The sequence below is a fragment of the Eptatretus burgeri genome, chromosome 15 (genome assembly GCF_056783735.1).
Source record: "Eptatretus burgeri isolate ZD-2024b chromosome 15, Ebu_testis_v1, whole genome shotgun sequence".
In the NCBI taxonomy this organism is placed as follows: domain Eukaryota; kingdom Metazoa; phylum Chordata; class Myxini; order Myxiniformes; family Myxinidae; genus Eptatretus; species Eptatretus burgeri.
In genome coordinates, this window is record NC_140975.1 from 50,002,134 (window position 1) to 50,026,664 (window position 24,531).

Below are 24,531 nucleotides of genomic sequence, written 5' to 3' on the forward strand. Positions count from 1 at the left end.
TGGCAAAGAAAGCTTGGTTGCAGCCTTCTCACCCAAACATCCAGCACTTGGAAGGTCTGCCTCTTCCTCTTCTGCCATCAACCGTACCCAGCTCGGTTGATTTCTCCAGACTTTTGTTTTCTGCACGCATGATGCGTCCAAAGTATGACAGTTTCTGTTTCAAGAGAAAGTTTCACAGGAGGTCAAATGCAATGTTGTGCTTCTAATGTACATATGATCCTACTAGAATGCAAAAAGGAGTTTGCATGCACTGGACCAGGATGTCCTCAAGCAGCTTAAGAAACAGGGTATTCCCCAACTATGCAAACCTTTCCAGGCCCTGTTCTCTGCCACAAATAATACTGCTCTTGCACCTTCGTGCCATGTGGTGAACTTACCTTCCAGGTTTGGTGCGTTTCCATGCAACCGTTTAGGAGGAGATGGAGTGACGGCCGGACAGACAGAAGGACGCACGGACATCCAGACAGAGCCGATTACAATATGCCCCCGTTGTTTTTCAAAAAGCGTGGGGAGAATAATATCTCCAGGCCACGATGTATAATTTTGTCTTGCAGTTTCAGTAAAAGGGGTATTGCGGCCGTTGCAGTTTTTGGAGGGCCAGACCTGTGGCACAGGCCACGAATTAAACCCAGACAAGGCAGATCCAAAGTGAGTATGTCCGCAACTTCTGAGCTACACTATCAGTTCCCAGAAGGTCATACCTCTGGAAGTGCACTTCCACGTTATAATAATAACAAAAGCGACAATTGCTTTGCAACAATACATGTCCCCAACCGGTCCCAATGGGTGTTCCTATCCCTTTATTTGGGCGGGGAAATAGGCACGTTCGTTGTAGGAAATAATAAAAATAACCCGATGTACTACATGAAGCAAAAACATGCCGACATCTTATGTGCATAATATATAATACATCGTGGTGATATATCTAAGATCATTTCAACTGCACTTGGCCATGGACTAACACCCAGGCCTAAGGCCTGCCGTTCTGTACTGTTTCATGGAATGGCGGTGCATGATTTTATTGGGGTGGAGTCAGGCCAGCTGTCCAGCCAGTGGGTGTAAAGCAGTGACTGTGAAGTCAGGACAGCTGAACACTGACCCATGTATAACATGTGATATTTTCTTAGTCCAACAAGGGTATAACTCTGTGAAAAATTGATGAAACACCCTGAAACTCAAACTTCGTATGAATTTATCATAATAAAGCCACGTACCAAGTTTCAGTTGAACATGTTAATGGGTATGGGGAAAAAGGACGGACAGACAAATGGCGAGCAAACCTATAGTCCCCTCCGATGTGACCCATGTGTTAAGCAAGTAACATACCAGCATGTTTAGGATCATGTTTAAAATTGCTGCACAGGCAGGTTTGCCTTTAATTATGACTAGCATGGCTGCAAGAGGAGACCATCCAATTCCCCGAACCACAGAGCACTTGTGGTGACACTCATGTCATCCATACATCATGGCCTTCTCGGTCACCAGATCTCAACTCAATCGAGCATTTATGTGATATTCTGGAATGACGCCTCAGACAGCGTTTTCCACCTCCATCAAACAGGTGTGCGTTGATTGACCCTCTCTCTCTGTCAGTAAAATGGTGCCGCATCCCTCCTGCAGGATTCCAAACGCTGGTGGACTCGATGCCACGACGCATGCAGGCCATGCGTGCTGGCCGCAAGTGGTGGCACAATGCCCCATTAAGTGACTTTACATTGGTGTTTCCATTTTTTTATCCACGACCCGTACCTTGAGAAGATTAAATATTATGTTGATCTTTATTTATTATTTGTCCACAAGAAAAAAAAGAGGCGTGAGGCAGAAGTGGGTACGAACATGGTCTGCACAACGAGACAGAAAGTGCATTTCAAACTCAGTCGCCCCAAAGAGGTCCATCACCATGGTAACGATTTGGAGATTCACAAATAGTTCGCTGTGCTTTTATCATTTGCAATTTGGCTTGTACCTGCGTTAGCCTCTTGTGGAGTGGGAAAGTAAGTGGGAATGAGAGTGCCATGTGGAGCTTTTTTTCCAGTCATATATAACTTTTTCAGCCAAAATCTATTAGGATTAAACTGTCCATTTTCACTCACTCGGGGGAGGCTGGGGATGGGGTGGTGGGAGACATTGGCAACAACTGTTTACAATGTCTGTCCCAACCGAATAAATGAGTGCTTTTTTATGGTTAAGTGAACAATTTTCATTGTTATTGCTTAACTTGTATTTGCAGCAATCCTCTATCCAGGAACCAAACATTTTATGTTCGGCAAATTTTGCATGATTACCAATGTCAGATGCGCACAGATATCGCTCACAGTTGGCATCGTCTTTTACAGCTAAAACGACCCGAGTTTCTCCGTCCGTAACGCTTTATTCTAGAAGAGTTTCTAGTTTCCCAGAGTAATTCAACTGGTACCGTTGGAAAGCTAATAATCGATTAACTTGTAACAGCCCATGTTTCCTGAAATGATGAAGTAGAAGCACACTTCAAGCTTTCATGTAGCGGTTCCAACGATAACAGTTATTATTCTACGACAGCAGGAACCCTTCAGAAGAACACAGGAGGAGCACACAAAAGGAAATATAGTAATACTTCTCGAAGCAACATAAAAAAATATCTCAAAGTACATGAAGGATCACACAAACAATTAGAATGGCACTGGGTGGAGCGCACACCAACACCAGGCTGAACAGTTTACGTTTTGTATCCCCTTTCTTAATTCTTATGTGGCCTTTGGCTGCATCATTTTCTCGGGGTGCAGCTGTGCCGCTGATGCAGTGCCCCCGTTACCGGTAAGCTTGTACTCATTTTGCCATCATTTTCTCGGGTGCAGCTATGCCGCTGATGCAGTGCCTCTGTCACCAGTAAGCAGATACTCATTTTGCCATCATTTTCTGGGGGTGCAGCTGTGCCGCTGATGCAGTGCCTCTGTCACCAGTTAGCAGATACTCATTTTGCCAGCCTCAGAGGATGACAGGCTGAGTCAACCTACCTGGTGTTAATTCAACGGTTTAACAGGGGCTTCAACTTAAGACCCAAAGATCTTAAGCCAGCCAGCTTAACAATTAAGCCAACACCATGCTTTTTATCCCACTGATAGGCCTGATCTGCTGACCAGAACCAAAATCGAATCCACTTGTTCTTGTCATCAAACCAACTCATCCACCAAGTTTTGTCATAATCCATCCACAACCTTGTGAGATATCTTGCTATATATAGTTTTTGGCCCCCTTTCTCAATGGTAAATAATTAATCCATCCATCAGGACCATACACTATACAAAGTGTCGGTGCTGCCAAAGCAGTCTTCTGGGCTATTGGGCACAATCCTGGACGGGTCACCACTCCGACACAGGATACTCAAATGGCTCAATCATCCCAGCAAGCTGGTACTCATTTTGCCGACCTTGGAAGGATCGCAGGCCGAATCTACCCCACCTGGTATTAATTCAACAGTCAAGCAGGATTTGAACTCAGGACCCAAGGATCCCAAGCCCACCACCCTAACCACTAAGCCAACACCAGGCATATGACGAAGAATCACTTCTAAAAAAAAAAATTAAATTCTCAGATTCGGATCCGGATCTTCACCAAAATCGAATAATTTCGTCCTTGCCACACACCCAACTGGTCCACTAAGTTTCGTCCGAATCCGTCCATGACGTTTGAGATATCCTGTTCACAAACAAACAGACAGCTGTGAAAAACAACCTCCGTCCACCTTTAGTGGCATAGGTCATCACAACCACAGCCACAACAACAACAATTACGTGTTATAAAAGATCGTTTTTCCACGTGTTTTACATTTTACATCGTCATTGACACTCATAGATAGACATGCAGAATGTTTATGATGTACACCATGCTGTATTTGATTAAATCCGTCAGCGAAGCGAAAGGGGTATGCCTATTAATATGGAATGAAAGGATGGACTTTGAGCAACTTAAGTAACTTATCTTGTTAACTTTGTGTAGTTGCTAATTCCAGGACAAAACATAACCATTAACCACTCCATTCACGCCGTGAGGCACATAGGACTGCCGAGGCAGTTTCATTGGCAAAGGAGTACAATTCTGAATGAGTCTCCACTCTGACGCAGAATACTCCGAATGGCTAATTTACCCCAGTTGGTTGTACTCATTTTGCTGACCTCGGAATGATCACAGGCTGATTCAACCCACCTGGTGTTATTTCAACAACATGACATGGGCTTAAACTCAAAATCCTAAGATCTTTAGCCAGCCACCTTAGGGCCCTGTCACACCTTGAGGTTTTAGCCAGCGTATGGCAACGTATCAAAATGTCTGTAAAACGCTGATGTACGCTGAACTATTGATGTATTTTTCAGTTTTTGGCGTATTCATAACGAGTTGGATGTATGCATAACGTATTAGTAACGTCCACAGAACGTTTCGATAACTTATAGATAACATACCAACGAATGCTTAGCGTGTTGTCGGCGTTCACAACTTATGCCCAACGATAGTCTAACTTATGCATTGCGCGCGGCAGCGTATCGTCGACGATCACATGGCGCAGCCTATTAAAAGACTGCCGCTCGACGATTCAAATCATAACCGCACTAGACATCGAAGTGTCAACATCACCGTCATGCCCTGTCACACCTTGACGTTTTAGCCAGCGTATGCCGACGCATGAAAAATTTGGCGAATACGCTGGCACACGTCGAATACGTTATGAGTAAGTTTTGTATACGTTAAGAGCACGCTGAAGCATGCTGGCATACGTCGTAGTACGCCGAGCTCATTGACAAATTTTAAGCATGCTCAAAATTTTTCGACATATGCCAGCGTATGACTCACACGTTCCGCATGCGCTGCCATAAGTTTTAGGCACGTTATGCGATCGTTGACACACGTCGACACACGTTACTTGTAAGTTACTCATAAGTTGAAACACGTCGAGGTAATGTTTAGCGTACCCGAAAGTTATTTCTAACCTATGAGTAATGTGTTTTGAACCTATGTGCAACGTATCTCCAACGCATATTGACGTATGTCGACGTATTTGACGTCTTCTGGACAACCACAGAACTTACTGAACGTGTTTCTAACTTACAGCTACCGTATAATGGCATATTGGCAGCGTTAAGGGGGGTTGGTATATAAAAATGGGCTTCACAGGAGGGACCCATCAGTGTTCCAGACTCCATGTTGAGTAGATGTCCATGTCAGTAGTATCAGTAGTAGTAGTAGGTGAGCGTGTCAGTAGTAGTAGTATTAGTAGTAGGTCCATGTCAGTAGTAGTAGTAGGGGAGGGTGTGGGTGATGATGGATCCTCCTTGCGTCCGCATCCACGGCCATGGCCAGGAGACTTCTTTGCAGCATTCTTCAAAGTTTTCTTTGGCATGATGGCGATGTTGACACTTCGATGTCTAGTGCGGTTATGATTTAAATCGTTGAGCAGCAGCCTTTTAATAGGCTATGCCACGTGATCATTGGCGATACGCTGCCGTGCGCTATGCATAAGTTGGACCAGTGTTTCTCAACCGGGGTTCCCCGGAACCCTAGAGTTCTGCAAAAGGTCGCTCGGGGTTCCGCGAGAAACAGTAATAAATAGGCTAATGTATTTTTGAGTAGTTTTTGTTTGATTTAATATTCGTAATTTTACTATACACGTACGGCATATTGTTGGAAACTCCTTGGTTATTATAATGGAGGCTTCAACCTCTTATATTATTTACAATTACAACAACCATAGGGAATGTATTTAACGATGTCTACATGGCGCCAGTGTGAAACCGCCCTCACTGGTTAGTGGACGTCCTGTACGCGGCGGATTCGTGTATCATTCAGTGACTGACTCAAGTACGGGACGCATGCACGGTGTCCATCTGTCTTATCTGTGCTTCCAAGCGCGAAGTCTCTCTCTCTGTGTTAGTTCTTCTGTTTACCTTTATTGCTTCAGCTTTATTTGTTTAAGTTTTGTTGATCAAGTTACATGAGGTGTGTTTGTTTTGTTTTGATTTAAAAAAAAAAATTGTGAATTAAAACCTCGGTGTGAGGTCTCATAAACGAGCAGTATGTTTTTGTTTTTTTCATTGCCAATAAATTTGACAAAAAGGGGGTCATTTTTCCTAAAACCAGGTATCCGAAAAAATATATTATATTTACCACGTGAACTACGATAAAAATATAAAAGAGCTAGATATTAATAATGGTATATAATAATTTTTATGCAGGGGTTCCCTGAGACATGAAAACTATTTCAAGGGTTCCACAAGGGTAAAAAGGTTGAGAAACGATGAGTTAGACTATCGTTGGGCATAGGTTGTGAACGCCGACAACACGCTAAGCATTCGTTGGTATAAGTTATCTATAAGTTATCGAAACGTTCTGTGTGTGTTACTAATACGTTATGCATACGTCCAACTCGTTATGAATACGCCCAAAATTGAAAAAAACATCAATAGTTCAGTGTACGCTAGCGTTTTACATACACTTTGATACGTTGCCATACGCTGGCTAAAACGTCAAGGTGTGACAGGGCCCTCACAGGTTAGAAATAAGTTTCAGGTATGCTAAACATTACCTCGACGTGTTTTGACTTATGAGTAACTTACAAGTAACGTGTGTCGACGTATGTCAACTATCGCATAACGTGCCTACAACTTATGGCCACCGTATGCGGAACGTGCGAGTCATACGCTGGCATACGTCGACAAATCTCAAACCTCGGCATACTCTCAAACCTCGAAAAGGCACATCCACGGGTCCCCAGCAATATTCCTGGCAAGTTTCAATCGTGCAAAAGAAATAATAAATAAATAAATAAATAAACATTAATTGTGATGTCATTCGTGAAGTCAGAGCACTGTGTCCTGTCATTGGTCGACAGATAAATGGCCGTAACCTGGGAAACGCTCGTCCGATTAATATCAAACCTTGAAAAGCACATCCGCGGGTCCCTGGCAATATTCTTGGCAAGTTTCAATCAGATCGGACTGGCGGTCATCGAGAAACGGCGGTCGCAGACAGACAGACAGACACACAGAGATTGCTGGAATTCTAGATAGATTATTGGACCAAGCCATTCTGGCTGGTTATTATTATTATTATTATTATTATTATTATTATTATTATTGTGATTATGGGACCAAGCCATCCTGGCTGGTTATTATTATGAATATTATTATTATTATTTGACCAGCCATCCTGGCTGGTTATTATCATTATTATTATTATTATGGACCAAGCCATCCTGGCTGGTTATTATTATTGTTATTATTCTTATTATTATTATTATTGGACCAAGCCATCCTGGCTGGTTATTATTATGAATATTATTATTATTATTATTTGACCAAGCCATCCTGGCTGGTTATTATTATGAATATTATTATTATTATTTGACCAGCCATCCTGGCTGGTTATTATCATTATTATTATTATTATGGACCAAGCCATCCTGGCTGATTATTATTATTATTATTATTATTATTATTATTATTGGACCAAGCCATCCTGGCTGGTTATTAATATTATTATTATCAATATTTTTATTATGGCACCAAACCATCCTGGCTGTTATTATTACTCTTAGTATTATTATTATTATTATTATTATTTTTATTATTATGGGACCAAGCCATCCAGAACCAAGCTGGTTATTATTATAATTAAAATCAGTTTTGTCAGAATGATGTACACCAATTTAACCTACTTCAATCATTAACATATAATTTTGAAAAAAGTTTACAGTTTCTCACTTCTTTTGTTAACAGCACACAAAAAGACGACGTATTGCCAGAAGGTGAAATTGGATTAAACAGACGTGCCAGACTTTAGCCAACTGGTGTATTTCCGCTTTCTTATCTTAAAATTAGCCAATTACAAAACACATTCGTCAAAGTCACCAACCCTCCATTATGCCTTTCCACTTACCCTCACGGCATTCCAATGCCAACTAAGCTGTTCAAATGGTAATTGGATTTGAACAGTCACATTTTTTGTTGGCATTTAAAATTTTTATTTATTTGTTTCAGGAGGCTCTTTTTAAATTGAGAATATTATTACTGTTTCAGTTTCACTCTCAAGACCACTGCTAATGAAAGAAGGGAATTACACTATTTGCTTTTCCTTTGTTCAACTTTGTTTACATCTCTCAAGCTTTTTGTATTATCTCCAAAAATGTGATGTGATGCAAAGATCAAGACAGCAGGTGGGAGAGTGTTGTGCTGAAAGTGTCAAAGTAGGAATTAGTTGAACAGGGAATGAATGAATGAACATTGTTTGAAGGTCACTGTGAGTCCAAAAGATGGCTGGCGAGAATGGGAGATGACATTAGATTGTGGGTGGGCTCCCAGCCTGAAGCACTGGAGTCAAGAGTAAAATTAGACGGACATAGGGAGAGACATGTGGAAGAAAGGAAACAAATAAGTGGAGCAGAAAACTTTTGACTCGGCAACATTTCTCAATAAGGAGGTTATGACATGAACTACTTACTGGATGAATGGTGAATTGAGACCATAATTGCTGCTACTTTTTCTACAACCGCAATTATTCCCACCTTCTTGTGGGGTCAGCTAGGGAACGTTTTTGGACGAAGTCTTTCAGGAACCGGCTTTCCAGCACTGATGTTTGACTGGAGGGACAGGAATTTGGAATTTGTTTAGGATACCGGCAACTCAACTAATTTCACGAAAGGCAACATGGGTTATTGAGCATCATACGAGCAGATGGGACACCAGGTTTAACGTTCATCCGAGCCCCGAGCGATGGCACACCTTGTGATGCTCCAATCCAACAGTTTATAGCAGGCCTTAAAACCGAACCCAGGATAGGTAACTCAAAGGTAAGTGCGCTACCTCTGCGCAATCCTGTCGGACAACTGAGACCATATAATCCCTTAAATGAATAAGATCTTGCCCTATAATCACAATTGTTGTTTTCTAATGTTAATTGCACAGCCAGCTCTATATGTGTTATATATATATATATATATATATATATATATATATATATATATATATATATATATATATATATATATATATATATATATATATATATATATATGTTAGCAGTTGTGTAATCATCCATCCCACCAACAAAATGTCTCTGAAATAGACTTTTGTGTTGACAAACATGTATATTTTAAGTATGATGGTTTGAGGCAAATAGTCAGCCCGAACATGGTACACATATTATCACAGCATCAACAGGGCACATCGAGGTGGGAAAGATTGCTCAACAGGTGTGTTGGTGCTCGACAGATGTAGCAAACACAAATTTGCAGCAGAAATTGTATTTTCTCATCAGAGATGGACTTGCCACACAGATTGTTTGTTTATCACAAATGGGATGTGAGTGAAGCTACTTTCTTACCGTCATTTCGTTCCCTCCCAAAACTGCTCCGATTCAACCATGAAATGAGGACTTACACCACCTCGTGGCCGGTCGATGTGGAGCAGGCAGTCCACTCTCTCATTAGTTAGCCAGCTGGGTTTCTGGCATTAGTTAGCCAGTTAGTTTAAATGGCACGATTACTATGGAGAGCCCTCAGTTGAAGCCCATCATCTGTCTTCCCAATGCCCATCATAACAAAAGTTTCATTGTGTAACATCTCACGCATGCAATACATCGCAACTGATTTTCAACATTTCTAGCGGTGGAGCCTTTCCATGAATGATGCATTTCCCCCTATTATTCATGCAGGGATTTAGAATTTAGCTCAGGTGTCTGCACACAATGGCCTATGTTTTACATATTGATATATTGAGGTACTTACTCATAATGTTTACCGGCCATTGCTTACAGAAGAGACATCTAGCTTAACCCCCTCCAAAGGATGACATACTCGCTGTATTGTTTTCTGGAGCATGAGAATTAGTTCTTCTGCATGTATGAGGAATGGCAAAAGGGGAAGAGCATTCTTCCTGTAGCATAAGGGAGAGGAGTTGGAGGGGGGAGGGGGTCGGGAGGGGAAGGAAGGCCAGAAGGCCACAATTTGCTCAAAACAGTCGATAGATATCTCATTCATATCACCTGCAGTGGACTTTAGGCCCTAAACAAACACTCCCTCAAGTTCGAGCAACTCACACGGCTTTGTGGAGTTCTCCACATTTCTTTATCATAAGAATGAAGCAGAGTCATTGCATTTTGAAATTGTATTCTAAACACTAAGATTTTAAATTTGGGAATTCATGTTAATATGTTTGATGGATTGCTGACAAAATGCTTGGGATCCAGGCCAATGTACCCTCAATCTCATTGTGCATGTCACGTGATTGATTGTGTTAATCACCCGAGAACAATCACCGGGGATTTGCACTGAAGAAAATCCTCAGACTATAGCCAGGTTAAGGGCACGTTGGTCGGGATTGGTGTCGCCAGCACCATTATCACCCCCACACCTTCACTGCCGTTGTTGCCAAAAAGCTGTAAAATCGCTTGAAAACAACAAAATTGATCTGAGAAATGCTTCAAAATTTCACGAAGAAGTTGTCGCGTGCCCCTTGGAACCAATCGCCATGTTCTTTCACACAACCTGAGTTTATTGGGTCAACTTTACGCAAGCCTCATCCGGCATCGCTACTTATGTGCCGCTGTTTGACGGCGGCCATCTTGTAAAAACAAATCGCACTTTTGAAACGGAACTGGGTTTTTTTGTTGGCTTTTTTTTTTTACAACGAAGAAAGTCTGTGTAACGTAAAATTGCTTTGGTGTAGTTTTGTTCTTCCATGCCTCCGTTTCTTTGGAAAATTCAACTTCATGTCACTTGGCATTCAAGTTCTCAGACTTGAGTTCATCAATTTGTATGAAACGATTTTTTTTTGAATATTTTCATCGAACTTCTGTTTGAGATGCAACATGACGAGGAATCGTAATGGATTGTAAAATCGATCCTCCAAGGCTTTACCGGTAAATGTTTATTTCATTTGAAAGCGATCCATCGCTCAAAAACAAGGTTGTACACGTATCACGTACAGGACATTAACATGAGGGGACATCAATGTCCTTTCACGTAATTTCCAAGGACGTTGTTAATTGATAAAACAACGTGATGCTTGCGATTTGAACCTGAGGTTGCAGCAGCATGAGTCGTTCTCAGATGTGAATGCCAAAAAGGTCATTTTGAGAGCTGTCTTCGGGGAAGAGCAAGATGGCAAAGATTGGGGAAGGGTGAAGTGAGAGAGGCAAAGGGGGGGGGGGTACGTGTAGGACGTATCATACTAATATGGGTGAAAAGCAAGCTGATTTTACGTGAATTTTGTGCAACTACATTTGGTACGACAGGTAGTAAACAAAAATATGGAAACACCAATGCAAAGTCACGAATAGGGCATTGGGCCACCACATTCGGCCATTATGTGCCATGGCATAGAATCCACCAGTGTCCTGAATTCTGCAGGAGGGATGCGGCACCATTCTTCTACGAGAAAGCCAATCAACTCACACCCGTTTGTTGGAGGTGGAAAACGCTGTCTCAGGTGTCATTCTAGAATATTCCACAAATGCTCGATTGGGTTCAGATCTGGTGACTGAGAAGGCCATGACATATGGAAAACGTCAGTGTAATACTCATTAAACCATTGGGTGACCACACATGTTGGGGGCATTGGGCAGGTCTCCTCTTGTAGCCATACTAGCCATAATGTTTGGCAAACAGGCGTGTGCAGAAATCTTACACATGACCCTAAGCATGCATGGATGTGATTTGCTGAATTGACACATGGGCGACACCTGTGTGGAAGCCGTTGCTTGGTGTCCCTCATTTACCCAGGTGTTCCCTTGTGGGTTTTTTTAATCCACTACCTCTACATTCTCAAACGTCTTCGGTTTAATGATGTTTTTACCAGCAGGCTTGTGTCAGTTGTGTAGGCCACAGTATCTGCAGAAACCTCCATGGATAAGGAGTAACTCATGGTTGTTAAAATGTTTGCTTCATCACATGATTTGTCTCCAACCAACAATCATGTTGTCACTTAATGAGAGAACATTTACTTTAAATTGAGCTTGTGCAAACGAATTAGGAACAACAAGGAATACTAATCTTGATAAAGACTAGAGTTAGCTCCGCGAAGGAAGGTGGCCGCAGATTATGTTTTCACCCCTGTCTGTCTGTTTGTCTCTGAACAGGATATCTCATAGTTGTGGACGGATTTGTATGAAACTTGGTGGACAGGTCAGATGTGTTTCAAAGAAGAAATGATTCGATTTTGGTGAAGACCCGGATCTGGATTCAATAACTTTTCAAGTGATTCTTCACCATTGACAGATGGGAGCAAAAACGGTATATTGAACGATATCTCAAAAAGTTGGGGACAAGTTTTGACAAAACTAGGTGGATGAGTTGGACGGGTGACAAGAACAAGCCAATTCGATTTTGGTGGAGGTCCAGATCCAGATCCAGCCCCCCAGTGGGATACAAAACGTAAACTGTTCAGTCTCGTGCATCCGCGTGCTCTTGTGAGTGCCGATCTAGTTTTTTTTTTAGTTTTTTTTAAGACAGTGGAAAAGACAACATTGGATTTTGGTTGGCCTAAAATGTCATGGGAATTGGGGAGTTTGCACAATGAAAGTAACTAAGGCCAAGCTTCATGAATCCATACACTGAGAACAGGGTTCTCACAAATTGAGGGATCAGTTTATTTATTCACCACAAAGCTGGTCATGAGTGAGGACCTTGATGACAATTTACCAGGCAGGCTTTATGGATGGTGTCATGCACTGCCACAGATGTTTCACAACCCTCGTTTGGCGACGTAAAATGCCGTGTCCTAGATTTTGAAGGGAAAGTCTCAACGGAATACCACCACGTAGAACTCAACACCCATCCAATCATCCATTCGGGACCATACTCTGTGGAGAGCATCGGTGCTGCTGAAGCAGTCTCCTTGGCTATTGGGAACAATCCTGAACGGGTCACCACTCTGACACAGGATACCAGCAAGCTGGCACTCATTGTGCCAACCTCAGAAGGATGACAGGCAGAATCAACCCCACCTGGTATTAATTCAACAGCCAAGGGGGATTTTAACTCAGGATCCTAGGATCCCAACCCCCACCACCCTAACCATTAAGCCAACACCAGGCATGAACTCAAGATACCTTAATCCAAACCTTGAGTGAAATAACATCTGCAAAGCTTTGGAACACTATATGTCCTGAAAAACATGCACATGTTTCTGATATGTATATCGACACATGGTGTCGATTACCGATCAATACCAAAGTCTAAATGACCGATTCCAAACCTTGCGGCAACCCTGTACATCCCAAACCTTGTGTACATCATATTTCTAATATCTGTGAAGGTGGTTAATAGTTATCGCAAGGAGCAACTGTCAGCCTGAGGTCAATAATGATCATTAAGTGGTGTTTCTGATGTTTTGCTCAAAAGTGACAATTCTTGTTTGTGTGTGTGTGTCTCCCGCAAACCATTCCCAGCAGTCGACAGATGATGTCGTACTTGTGTCCTCCGCGGACTGTCCAACAGATGACGAAGATGTGGAGGAATGTGAAACGAACCCCGGTAAGGCAGGCTTGTGCTATCTGTTTCCATTCTGGTCTTTTTGCAGAAATGTTGTAGAGTACATTTTGCGAGGAAACGCAGATGTCAGTGATTCGAAGAGCGTGCTCTGAAGTGTAATGTGCTGTGTAATAGCTAATGAGTGGACATAATTCCCTTCTCAATGATGTGTGTTGGCAGCTGCTTTTGTCGCTTTGTAAAGGCTTTGTTGCTCAGGTTTTAATAACAGAATATTTTCTATTGAAATGGCAGCTGTGCATTTAACAGCATACGGTTAGCATCTAGGGCCAAGCTGCACAGAAGGTGTGACCTATGTTCTTAGCCAATAATGTGGCCAATAATGAGCAAAGTTACTCTTACATTCCTGAAGTTATCCTCAATGGTCCAGCAAATTCGCAACACCTACGTGTATTGATTGATTTCATCGTAGTCTTGTGATTCTTTCAAATCACATCACCTTTAAGCCCCCTTACACACCCTCCAGCTGCAGTACCCTTCCCACTGCATGTTCTGTTTAACCACCACAACTGCACACACACCACTCATTATAGCTTCACACCTGGGTTACAGGGCGCAGGCAGTTCCCCGGCAACCCTTGGTCCCCTGGCCATCCCCACCACCCATCCACGAGCCAATCCATCTTCTCCATGCACTTTCTCTCTCGCTTTGTTTCTTGTCATTTCATGCAACTTGCTTCCAACCAGACCATTTCATTCGACGTAACTATAGGACACTCAACTTTATGCGGAATAATTAAGTGTGGAAGAAGGGGATGTCCAGACTGAGGGGGTTCCAGGGATAAGAGCGTGAGGACGGTGTTGGAGGCCAAACTTCACAAGTGAACCCTTTACCTGCTCAAGTAAAACCAAAACCCATGAATGTAAACAGTATTGCAGAATATAACTTACATTTGTTGTCACAAAACAAAACAAATTTGTTGAAATTTGTCGCGTTGAAAACTACATTCGTCACGGTGAAATTATGTCCCGACGTGGGGGCGGCTCGGGAAACGAGATGGGCCTGAGCATGTTATTCCGTTTTACCTTACTAACTTTCGTAGTATTTTGCAAATAGAGCACGATTTGCTATTTCTGACTACAAAAAATCCTGAAAATGTTTTTTTAATCACTGAATCATGGTTAAATGAGACTATCCCGAGTGGCTTTTTCAGTCGGTTTTCGAATGACTTTGTTGTGTATCATTGTGACAGGAGTCAGGAGGAGGGCAGGGAACGGCATGGTGGGGGTGTTATAGTTTTAATTCCAAAGAAGTATACAAATTTTGAGGTAAAAGTTGAAAAATCCAAATTTTTTGAGTCCCTTTGGTGTACAATTTCTCGAGATCATACGGCGACAAAAAAGTTAATTTTTGGTGTTTACTATAGATCTCCTTTTTACCACAGAACGATTCAATTAATGCCGTGATCAATCATATCCGCACCAATTATGATCCTTTTTCCTCGTTTGTGCTTTGTGGTGACTTTAATTTACCAGGTTTAAAGTGGGACGGTATCTCAGTGGGAAACAAAAATGAGGAAATGTTTAGTGAGGCTATGTTTGAGATAGGCTTGACTCAGCATGTTCATGTTCCGACGCATGTAGCTGGAAATATTCTGGATTTAGTTTTTGTGAACAATTTATTTCTTATGCAGCAGTGTGAAGTGGAACAGTTTCATGATATCTCTGATCATTTTGCAATTTTTTTTAAAATTGCGTTACAAAGTAATAAGCGATCTGTTAGTCGGAATGACATTCCTGACTTTAAAAATGCTAATTATGCGGAAATTTCTCGTGAATTATGCCTTTTTGACTAGACAGCAGCCTTTTCTTTCTGTGTGAATGTAGATCAAATGTGGGAAATTCTGCACAATTATTTAATTTTCCTCGTCCTAAAATGGGTCCCGTTCTGTCCTGTTCGTCCAAAAAATTGTAATTGGTCCTCTGAAACCTCCAGTGCTTACGAGAGACAACGGAGCACTCTTCTTAGGTATAAAAAAATCGGGAAAAAACAAGCACAAACTGGAATGGAAGGCAGCATCTCGGCATGCGAGATTATTGAAACGAAAATATATTTTTCTGCAAGAAAATGGAGTTCTTAAATCGGAACAAATTAACAAATTCTGGAGTTATATAAAGTCAAGGTTAAGTAACAGATCGGTTATTCCGCCTATGGTCGGTGCGGACGGAAATATAGTGGTAAATTACGGTGAAAAAGCGAAAATATTTAAGTTTTTTTTGTTTCGGTTTTCACTGAAGATGATGGTAAACTGGTAAATATGATCAACCCTGATCATATTAGGTCTCCTCCTTTGCCTGTGTGTGATAGACGGAATGTTTTTGAACATATTAAAGCTCTTTCGGCTAAATTTTCATCTGGGCCAGATTCTATTCTTCAGAATTTCTTGGTTAAATTTGCACTTGAGTTGGCGGAGCCTTTGTCTAGAATTTACTCGTTGTCTATTCACTCTGGCATTTTCCCTTCTAATTGGGAAATAGCGAAAGTGGTTCCTTTGCATAAGAAAGGCATCATTTCAGTAGTGGAAAACTATCGTCCTATCAGTTTATTGAATGTTGCTAGTAAGCCTTTAGAATCGATTATTCGGCAGTATATTTTAACACATTTGAAACAGAATAGTATCATTGGGGAGTGCCAACACGGTTTCTTACTGAAGCATTCTACAATAACGCAGCTCATCTCCTGTTTGGATGACTGGACTAAGATTGTCGACCAAAACAATACTGTGGATATTATTTATTTGGACATAGCAAAAGCATTTGATTCAGTTAGTCATACAAAACTCATTCAAAAAATGACCGCCTATGGTTTTAATGTGAAAATTATCAGTTGGGTTAGAAATTATTTGCTTAACAGATCTCAATTTGTACAAGTTGAAGACGCTGTTTCTGAGAATCGTCCGGTTAGCTCTGGGGTTGTACAAGGCTTTTTAATTGCCCAGTCCTTTTTTTAATCTATATCAATGACATTGTGTACTTTGTGAAAACCGCCTCTTTAAAGTTGTATGCGGACGACGCAAAAATATATATTTCATGTCCAAGAAACGAGCAAAATGTTAAACTTAAAGAAGATTTGAAACAAATAATGAGCTGGGCAGACAATGTGCAATTGAGAATCGCACTAAATAAGTGCTTCCTTCTTCAAATCGGTCATTGAAATGCGAAGACGCAGAATGAAGTCCAAGATTTTCCAGTTCCCTCGGTTAAATGTATGCGCGATTTGGGCGTAATTGTTTCGGACGATCTTAAATTTAGTGCACACTGCAAAATGATAGCACAAAAGGCATTCATCATGGCTGCTTTAATTTTTAAAGTGTTCCATTGTAGAGATATAAACTCTCTGGTGAAAATGTTCATCACCTTCGTTCGGTCACGTTTAGAGTATGCTACAGAAGTGTGGAATCCGTGCTTAATTAAAGATATTGATTTAATTGAGCGTGTTCAGCGATCCTTTACGCGTAGAATTCCAGGAATGGTTGGATTATCTTATCCAGATCGTTTGAAAGTACTGAAATTGGAATCCTTGGAACATATAAGAGTAGTAAGGGACCTCGTTTTTGTGTTTTGTTTCTTTATCTTTTTTTCTTTATCTTTATCCTGTTTGGTTTAGTTTCTTTATCTTTTTCAGATTATTTTGAAATGGCTTCTAGGTCAGGTCAATGGAAAAAATCATGAATATTGCTTGAAATGGATTAGAGTGAATAATGAAATTCGAAAAAATTTTTTTGCAGTTAGAACCTTTCCAATTTGGAATGCTTTACCCTCACAAGTTTTTGAAGTCCGTTCAGTGTCAACTTTTCAGCAGCGAATATCAGTTCTAGACTTCTCACAATTTTTTCGGGGCATGGCCACGGCCGGAAATCGGCCTTGTCGTTCCCTGGCCTTGATACCCTAAATCACAGTAAATGATTTTTTTTAATTACATTCATACCTCGCATCGGAAATGTTCGTGCGATCTCGGTTTTTTTGTAATTCGAAGCTTTCATTGTTCGTTGTTTTTTTTTTGCTAACATTTTGTATCAGGCCAAAGAATAAACCATTCTTCTTCTTCCAAAGTTCAAAATAAGACATGTGTTTGGAGTTAAGCATATAGGATAGATAATTCTTGACATAACTTCTTCTTTTGTACGCTGCAGATAGCATAATTTGCGAGGATGCATCAACGCAGCTGATACAGTGCCCCCTGTGGGTTAGAGCAGGAATTTAAAATTTGTTCATCACTCACCGACTCTTCACGAAGGACAACCGTGGGATCTTTAACATCCACCAACTAATCCACCAGCAGACGGGACGCCCGTTTAATGTCCATCCGAGGGATGGCACACACATTGATGAAACACCAGGATGACAATTTACAGCTCCATCAGGATTCAAACGCAGGATAGACAGCTCAGAGGCAAGCGTGGGTTATATAAGCGACAGAAGATGATTTGACTACAAACTGTCACCCTGGTGCTGTGATGCAACACATATTTCACTGGCAGTGTCACATCATCGATTATTCCTTCTTTCTATTTGGTGGTTTAAACCGGTCGTCCTGTCTACTTACATTTACTTTTTAGCATTAAAGATCCCAGGCACCTGCGAAAATAAATGGCTCAATAATAAATGGCTGCTCCCCTGGCCAAACTACAATTCATTCTATTTACTACATCCAGAGAGAAGATGGTCACCAAGGACTGGGTTGCAATACCCTCTGAAACTTACAGTTTGTAGGTGGACAGATACAGAGACAGTGGCATAATAATCCATCCAGATAAGTCTATTACTGATTCTCTCGATGGTGCTTTCCGATGCTGAAAGGCAACCTGATGCCTGTGACATTGCATTGTAAACAGGAACCCTAGCTGATTGTAGTGTCCAATCACCCCAGAGAAGAGGAGAGTATCTCGACCTCATCTAGACCTCTTTGAAAAACTGCCTTCACCACATCTGGACCTCTTTCAAAAACAGATTACAGCAAATTCCATTAAGTTCCTGCCTCCACCTTATGTTTGGCTAAATTACTTTGTCTAATATGATACTTAAACAAAATTATTTTGGCTAATCTGGCCATCAAATTATCCAAACTTGAGTGCATTTTGACATTAAGCCAATTGAGTACATTGTTTCTCAAATGAGGTATGAAAGGGTTCACCATAACTTGCTTGAATAGGACTCATCTGCAGCAATGAACTGCAGCTCCCTTGATTGCTCTTTTTTCATATGCAGCACCTAGCTGTGGATAGCATAATTTTCTGGGGGTTGGCATAACGTCTAGGGTTGGGACGACAACTCGCCTACTCTTTGTGAAGGACACCGTGGGATCTTTAACATCCACCAACCAATGCCGGCGGACGGGACGAGATTCAAATTTACAGCTGGGCCGAGATTCAAACCCTGGCTAGAGAGCTCAGATGCAAGTGTGAGTACCTCGAAGTCATCCTGCCAACCCCTCTTGAATGGTCTTGGATTGGAATGGACCATTTTCAATTGAAATAGGATGCGAGCTCTTTGACGGTAGGCTTGTGTACCACCTCCCGACACTTCATCTTGCCTCATCTCCATCACATACTGCATTGTTGGTTGTTAGCAAACTGCCTGCATGTGGGGTGCTGTCTTGGTCGGAGACAAATTGGAAACGAATCGCCTCAGCTCTGATGGAAATGATTAGGTACAATTTGTCTTTTCCTTGTTTTTTTATGAGAGAAATATATTTTGACATTATTGTGGAAATTTATAACTCGAAAAAGTTCCTTTTTCCCAAATGCAATAAATAAATTCATGGTTTACACTTGTATTTTGACAGGTGCATTTCCTCGACTTGCGTGCAGGTGTACGGCCATGGTCACTCTTACCACAGCACATTGCAGACCATTGTACACCTTGCAAAATTCCTGTAACCAGGACGGGAGCTCGGGGCTGTTTGTCTCATGCACCCTGTACAAAGGCAGTTTTCGTTGCTTCCTTCACCCGACAGCATTCCCTAATTGCAACTTACTTTAAAATGTGCTTTGACACTTTTAAAGTTTGGCTCATTGTCATCTTATTTTTTTTCGCACAACAATGAATAAACATGCATCGTTTTGATCGGTAAGATGCATTCTTCTGAAAACCGACAAAAAACAATGTTTTTGCTCCTCTGACCCGTGCGTTTGATTTCATTTTACCCCCAAAACATTGCATTTTCTCATGCCCCCATCATTTGCTGCCCCGACGGCACGACACGCCCAGACACCTGTGAGGTCCCGAGGCCTACCAGGCAATAATTCCTTTTTTTTGTTTTTTTTGTTTTTTTGTTTTCATCCAGAGCATGGCTGCATACACACAACAGCTGGGAGTTTGGCCTAGCTCCATCAGCCAAATGGCTTTTTGCCACCCTGATGCTCTCCCTTAAAGATGCCACTAATATTTGATTGCGAAGTTGCAATTTAGGGCGTTCTGTCTGTCTCCGATCAAGCCTCGTGTGAGTTCATCGGGCATGACAGATGCTCATGGTTTGTGTGTCGTTCCTCCCTTCCCTCCCTCCCTTCTTCCCCTGTCCTTTACTTTTGCAGCAAAAAGCTCTAGCTCCAGCAGACTTCTACACTCCCCCTACACCTGCACTTGGCTATGCACTTACTCTTTTGCCAGCTTAGCACTGATAGTGCTTAACTTAGTTCCATAACCCACTTTCTCTGCCTCTTCCTTGTTTCCGATGTTCTCCTCCGCCTCTCTATCATCCTCCTACACTCTTGTTGTCCTTTTAAGTTTCTTTGAGTACTTGTCTGGATGGGAGACCGCAAAAGCCTCAGACCCGGCATGATTATGTGATTAGAGTGACGTACGTGTGTGCCATCACAAAATGTGCAATATGAAGAAGAAGAAAAAGTGAATGCATTTTTATACCTGACATTTTTTACATGGTAGTGCCATTGACCCATTTTTTGGTTCTCCCAGAGCCGATATGAATGTTACATACACTTGTCGTTTGAAATGTTAAAATGCCTTTCACTATAAGCATTGAGTGAAAACTCGAGACTGTTAAATTACGAATAGTTTTAACGGTGTTTCTGTACATTTTCTCCTTTATGCAAAAATACCGGGATTAATTGCGAACGTAAGTAAAACATTTTTTTTCTTCCTCTTCGCAAACTCCAACGGCGATTTAGCGGTTTGGAAAAAAAACATGTAATTTCAAAAATATTTGTCCTCGTGAATATTGCATTGTCTCAATGATACGCTTTCTTTCAAAACGTATATCTTGATATCAACATTGTTGTAAAAATTCCCCAGGCAAAAATGCTGCAGTTATAACTATAGTATATGAGAGTAGTACTCTCGTATACTATAGTTGGTAACAGGTCCTACTACAGTAGTCTGGAGAGAATTACTACAGAAAAGGAATGCTGTTTTTGCCTGGGGTTAACCCACTGGTTTTGTTGTTGTTGTTTTTATCATTTTACAAATCGAGTGCAACATTTGCTTTCTTGATGTACTATGTGTTCCTCGTTCACTCCACTCGCTAACATCAGTGGTGCTTTTTTTACAAATGAGCTTGCTATTTATTCCACATCTATGTAATTTCCCCCATTTATTGCAATCCAATCCAACGTACTTCTCTCCTTTTCATCTCTGATTTAAACTTGTTTTTCCCTTTCCTTTTCTTTTTTCCATCATAGGAGGAGAGCTTAATTAGCTCTGTAATAGCCGAACAGCCCATTGTAAGGCCTCGGTGCAATAGTTGCGCATGCACTGCGGATCCCAACTGGAGGCACAGCCTCTCCCCTATCCCATTGCGCTGCTTCGAACAAGACTTTGCAACGACAGCGGAAGATTGAGAGGCCCTGACTCTAGCTTTATCCTCTCTGAAGTCATGGTGAAGATTGCAAACCGAAATACTCCCTTTCTACACTCATCCCCACCCAATTTTTTGCTTCCTAATCCAGCCTCCATACCACTGTCCTTTTCCCATGTCGTCTTTGTCTTCTTCGTGAGGTGGCGAGGCATTGAGGGCCACGAGTCCTCAACTAGATGGCATTCCAGCAATAGGAATAGGCACCAAAGATGGCTACGAACCTCTCTGCAGTGCTATTGTTTCCTCCCCTCCCCTTCCACGACCACCCAAACCCTTATTTTCATCCCCTCGCCCCAAGTTCACTCCCGTATTCCGCGGACACCAACTGGCTGACCGAAAGCACCAAGTCAAGACGGAAGCTTTTTCTCTGCATAGTAACATGGCCCATGTCCCCGTGGTATGCCCGCAGTGAATCCGACGGACTCAGGGCTGGGCCGTGGCCTGCCCCGAAACACCGGCGCGATCCGAGAGGCGAGCTCAACCACAGGAATGGTTGTTGGCATCGTGGCAGCGGCGGCGCTGTGCATCCTCATCCTTCTCTACGCGATGTACAAGTACCGTAATCGTGACGAGGGTTCGTATGAAGTGGATGAAAGCCGTAATTACATTAGCAGCAGCAGTGCGGCAGCTAGCAACGGCATTGTGGCCAAGGAGAAGGAGGCTGCGTCGGGAAAGGGTTCCAGTAAAAGCAAGAAGGGCAAAGACAAAGAGTATTACGTGTGAGGCTCTTGCGACTCACCACAACCACTCCCGACCCCTGTGTCTTCATCTGGGTTGCGTATTGGAAGGGAAGAAGGGGCCAGGGGGTGTCTGTCCTTCCTGGCACCCAAATTACACAAGATGATGCTGGCCGTGGTTGTATTGTACAAATTCCACCGAGATCTTATCGTTCGTACAGAACGAGAACATGATTTCCCTTGACAAGGTGATGTTTGGAAGGACGGATCGTGGTGATTCATTACACCGTGGAGCCACATGGTGCAAAAAGGTGGACCTTACCGATGCTGAAGATACGTGGAAAAAAAAAACCCATGAATGGCTCATATTTTACCAGTACGGTCGCGTGAGGCCTGTAATTTTAGTCCGTGTGCGTCGTTCGCTGCTTAACGCATGTATTATCTCTAACACATAGTTCAATAGTTTGGAGGGAGATGTTTGTAATGATGGGCAAATCAAAGACGGTCTGTTGTAGTGTCGTATCTCTGTATATTGTACGGTGTCGTTTGCATTGCTGTGTGTGCCAATAGCATTTGGATGGAGAACGAAAAAAGGAGAATCTGCAGAAAGCTCTTCGAAATAAATGTTGCTTTCCAAAATAAATAAAAAACAACAAAAACAACACCTTCGGCATGAGGATTCGTCCTGGAAGCGATCCAAATGTACAGAACCCTGACGAGTGGTTTTTGTGGTTTTTTTTTTTGTTTATTTCTTTATTCCCCCCCCCCCCCCTCGATTAAAAGTTATATGGTATGTAAATGCATACAGGCTTAGTGACAGTACATTTCGGCATTTGCTGAAAAGATTTCAAAAAAAATAACATCAGAACCATGTACTTTTGATTTTCCTTCATGTGAAACACCTTTGTGTTTTATATCGACTCCGACTCGAAGTGCAATGTGTATGATGAATCACCTCTGATGCCGAACCTTCCCCCATTTTGTGTACGATGTACAGAGTCCGACCGTACTCTCGCTCTTTCTTTTCTACGCGCGGCGTAGAACACAGCCACGTTTTCACCAGAAATGGGCAAAATAATTACCTGTCGAAAAATGATGAGCAAAAGCATATCCATTTTTATTTTTTAATGGCGTTTATAATAGTTGCTGTCTTTCACCAATTTCATTCACTCCCTAGGACATTGCATTCATCGTCTTTCCGCAGCCTCTGCCCAACCCTTATACCTGGTTGTGTAAGTAATGCCAATATTGTGTGCTGCATTTTATTTTCATTTTGACTTGTGCTCCAGATGCCTAGCAATAAACGAGCGTTACGTATAATTGTCTTAATTCACTTACATTCACACTTCTATTGTTTCTTGTCTCAAGACGCATCACTTTTCTCCCAACATCAAAGTTGTTTTTTCATTCTTCGCTCGTATGCACCTCAAGGCTGCGGGGTAGTATCATTGGCTAAGGGCGGAGCTGTGCTGCTGATGCAATGCCCTCTGTAGGTTGGGGCGGGAATTTGAAATTTGACCATCTTGCCGGCGATAGCTCGCCGACTTTTCCCGAAGGGCACCGTGGGATCTTTGACATCCGCCAATGAATGTTGACAGATGGAAGGCCCAGTCAACGTCCAACCAAGGGACAGCATGCATAGCACAATGATGAATCTCCCTGCCTGTGGAACACCAGGATGACAGTTTATAGCTGGGTTGACATTCGAGCGAATGTATATACCTCCAGGCCATCTCGTCAGCCATGTTTTTTGATAGGTAGATGCCAGTCAGCGTCGTGTCTGTTCAAGCGGTGCCACGGAAATGGGCAAAGAATCCGTGGTTGATTGATACGAAATCATTGTGGATGTTTGAGATAACAGGAGGCAAATTATAACTTTTGAATAGCTCCATAATCGATTGAGCTGGTCCATGTTATCAGACAACTAGACTGAAATATTTTATTGTGAAAGGTTAACACCATCAACGCATAATGGGAGCTGGTTAACGGGAGGAGTGGTGTTTTCTCACGACCGTAGTTTACGTGAATTTAAATTGTATTTTTGGCCTCCTTGTAGAACGTCCATCATTGTCATGGTCGGTCATCCATATTGACCATCCCTCAGTAAACCAGCGAGCAATCAATTGTTTTTTTTTTGTGACAACATTGAGGAAGCTAGGGGTTTTCATGTTATGTGAACACATAAAACCTGCAATAAACATTCCCACTAACCTGATTTACTCGTGTAATTACTACTTGGCAAACCATTTAATCCAACCATGAATTGACTTTTTTTTCTTTCTTTTTTTTTTTACAGTATTTCAGGCTCGAAGTGGAGCTGCCACGCACACATGGACATACAGACGAATACACAAGACACAACACAGGACTGTTAGACGAAACAAACACAAGCGCTGAGCTTTGGGGGGAGTGCCGTCACTTCCCCGGGACACTCTGGGTACCAGCAACATCTCACCGTGATCACCATGGCATCTCATACAGAGGAATTTCCTCCTACCCATGGATGCCAACCTATGCAGATTGTCCGTG

At 42.0% G+C, this 24,531-nt stretch overlaps 1 protein-coding gene across 22 annotated transcripts in view; it reads left to right on the forward strand.

Annotated features, from left to right (window-relative positions):
• Nucleotides 1-23,322, forward strand: part of LOC147012133 (neurexin-1-like) — a 1,392,023-nt gene extending 1,368,701 nt beyond the window's left edge. For 15 of the 22 annotated variants that reach the window (XM_085858514.1, XM_085858517.1, XM_085858518.1 and 12 more), the window contains 2 exons: nucleotides 13,414-13,498; nucleotides 21,735-23,322. In XM_085858514.1, coding sequence (XP_085714640.1) covers nucleotides 13,414-13,498; nucleotides 21,735-22,048 — 399 coding nt within the window. In that variant the 3' untranslated portion in view covers nucleotides 22,049-23,322. Of the gene's footprint in view, nucleotides 1-13,413; nucleotides 13,499-20,045; nucleotides 20,588-20,639; nucleotides 21,262-21,734 lie in introns of those variants that run through there. The other 7 variants (XM_085858513.1, XM_085858525.1, XR_015052060.1 and 4 more) reach the window with 6 other exon arrangements.
• The last annotated feature ends 1,209 nt before the right edge of the window (nucleotides 23,323-24,531 follow it).